Source organism: Mercenaria mercenaria, unplaced genomic scaffold, assembly GCF_021730395.1.
Source record: "Mercenaria mercenaria strain notata unplaced genomic scaffold, MADL_Memer_1 contig_1249, whole genome shotgun sequence".
In the NCBI taxonomy this organism is placed as follows: domain Eukaryota; kingdom Metazoa; phylum Mollusca; class Bivalvia; order Venerida; family Veneridae; genus Mercenaria; species Mercenaria mercenaria.
Genome location: NW_026459227.1, coordinates 59,411 through 61,233, shown reverse-complemented (window position 1 = coordinate 61,233; position 1,823 = coordinate 59,411). Strand labels below are relative to the sequence as shown.

General features: G+C 34.8%; 1 protein-coding gene across 1 annotated transcript; it reads left to right on the top strand.

Annotated features, from left to right (window-relative positions):
- Positions 1 to 106: 106 nt before the first annotated feature.
- On the top strand, positions 107 to 730 carry LOC128551539 (uncharacterized). The gene has a single exon (XM_053532437.1). The coding sequence runs from the start codon at positions 107 to 109 to the stop codon at positions 728 to 730; it is 624 nt and encodes a 207-aa protein (XP_053388412.1).
- The last annotated feature ends 1,093 nt before the right edge of the window (positions 731 to 1,823 follow it).

The following is a 1,823-nucleotide window of genomic DNA, read 5'->3' as shown; positions in this document are numbered from 1 at the left end:
TAGCGGTGCTGTTATAACCAGTAATAAACCAGTAGCAGTAACCTCAGGGGTTTCCTATGTCAAAATACCAATTGAACAAGGTGACTGGGAATATATTGTGGAACAAATGATTCCGACAAAGTACTGGAGCAGAAAATTCATAGTGTCTCCTATCTTTCCCCATAACTATTTCATTGTGAGAGTATATGCAGACCAGGACGGTACTGTAATACATTTTTACAACAGCACTAATCACTTTGCTGAATACATGAACCAAGGCTCGCAAGTTGAAATATTGTTTGGTTCTGATCCAGCGGTGATAATTTCAAACAAGCCAATAAATGTTGTGCAGTATTGTGTAGATAACGAAAATATGAATGGCGATCCATTCATGACAAATGTGCAAGGAATTGACCAATTTGTCGACTCGTACACGTTTGTTACTCAGAAATATTTTAATTCTGAAAGTACTGTAGCTATAACAGTAAAAAGAAACAATACAAGTGGACTTAGATTGAATGGAAAGTCAATATCGTCATGGAGTACTAAGACAGTTCCTGTTCCACATCCCATGGACGACCATGTGGTCATGTTTGTCAATATATCATACAACTCATTGTTTGAACTTCACCACAGGGCCGGAATAAGATTTGGAGCTACTTTATATGGGTTGCTTTCCACAGATTTTGCATATGGGTATCCACTGCAAATGATGCTCTCAAATGCAGGTACAGAATATGGAAAAATATAGTGTATTGCTTATTTTTATTTTTTAAGTTAATCTATACTTTTTTGTTTTTCTTTAACGTTGAAGCAAAACGCACTGAACAGTATTTCTATATCTAAAACGTTTTACTTGCTGTTACAGATTAGGTTTAGCCGGGCGGAAGAAAATGTCAATAAATAACGTCGTTTTTGATGGGGTTACACTTTCACAATAAAGTTTAAGAAAATGCCACTTTGTATGAAGAGTTTAGACTTTAGAAAACATTTCTTTTCTCCACGCATATTCCTAAGACTTTAAGAAAAACGCCTTGTTTCCAAGACTATTCTTTTACCAGATTCGGCAATCTTCTATCAGATATATGCCATTGTTTGTACAATAAACATCAATTCTTTTACTTTTCAAGAGTTCTTCTGAATCCAGGAATTTACAATTTGGAAGACTTTTTTGACTCGAAGATGTTCAAGATTGAATAACCAAAACAAAGTGAAAATAAAATGATCACTGGTCAATAGAAAATTGCGCAAGTGAAAGTGTTTATACATTATAATGTGACTTTATACATTTGCATGATTTTTTTATAAAGATTAAAGCACATCATAAAATCAAATTAAAATTATAAAAAAAATGTTTGGGGCTTTGCGGTTCGTCTCCAAATGACGCCAAACATTGGGCAGTGACCGTGATAATACCTTTGTAATTTCCTTGGAAGTTGCAGCCTCTTCAATTCGAGAGAGAAATTCGATTTTGTTGGGCATTTTAAGGCAGGATATGTATCAGGTAACCGAATAGCTCAAGCAGTAGAGTATTCGCCCTGTTAGCGAAGGATCCCGAGTTCGAACTCCGGATTGACTGTACATTTATTAATCCTGTGACACTTTCTAAGACATATATATACGTTAAACATGTGTATGGTTACGCTTCAGGCAGCGTTTCTGTCTCTTTAATTAATGTTAAACCTTTGCACATACAAAATTGGACCCGTTGTATAGTATTTTCTGTAACGGATGTTATACCAAATTTACTATATATGACATGTTTGATAAGAACTACATGTAATTTAGGACAAAAGACGTACACGCCAGCAATGATATAATGACACGAGACTTTATAATTAAAG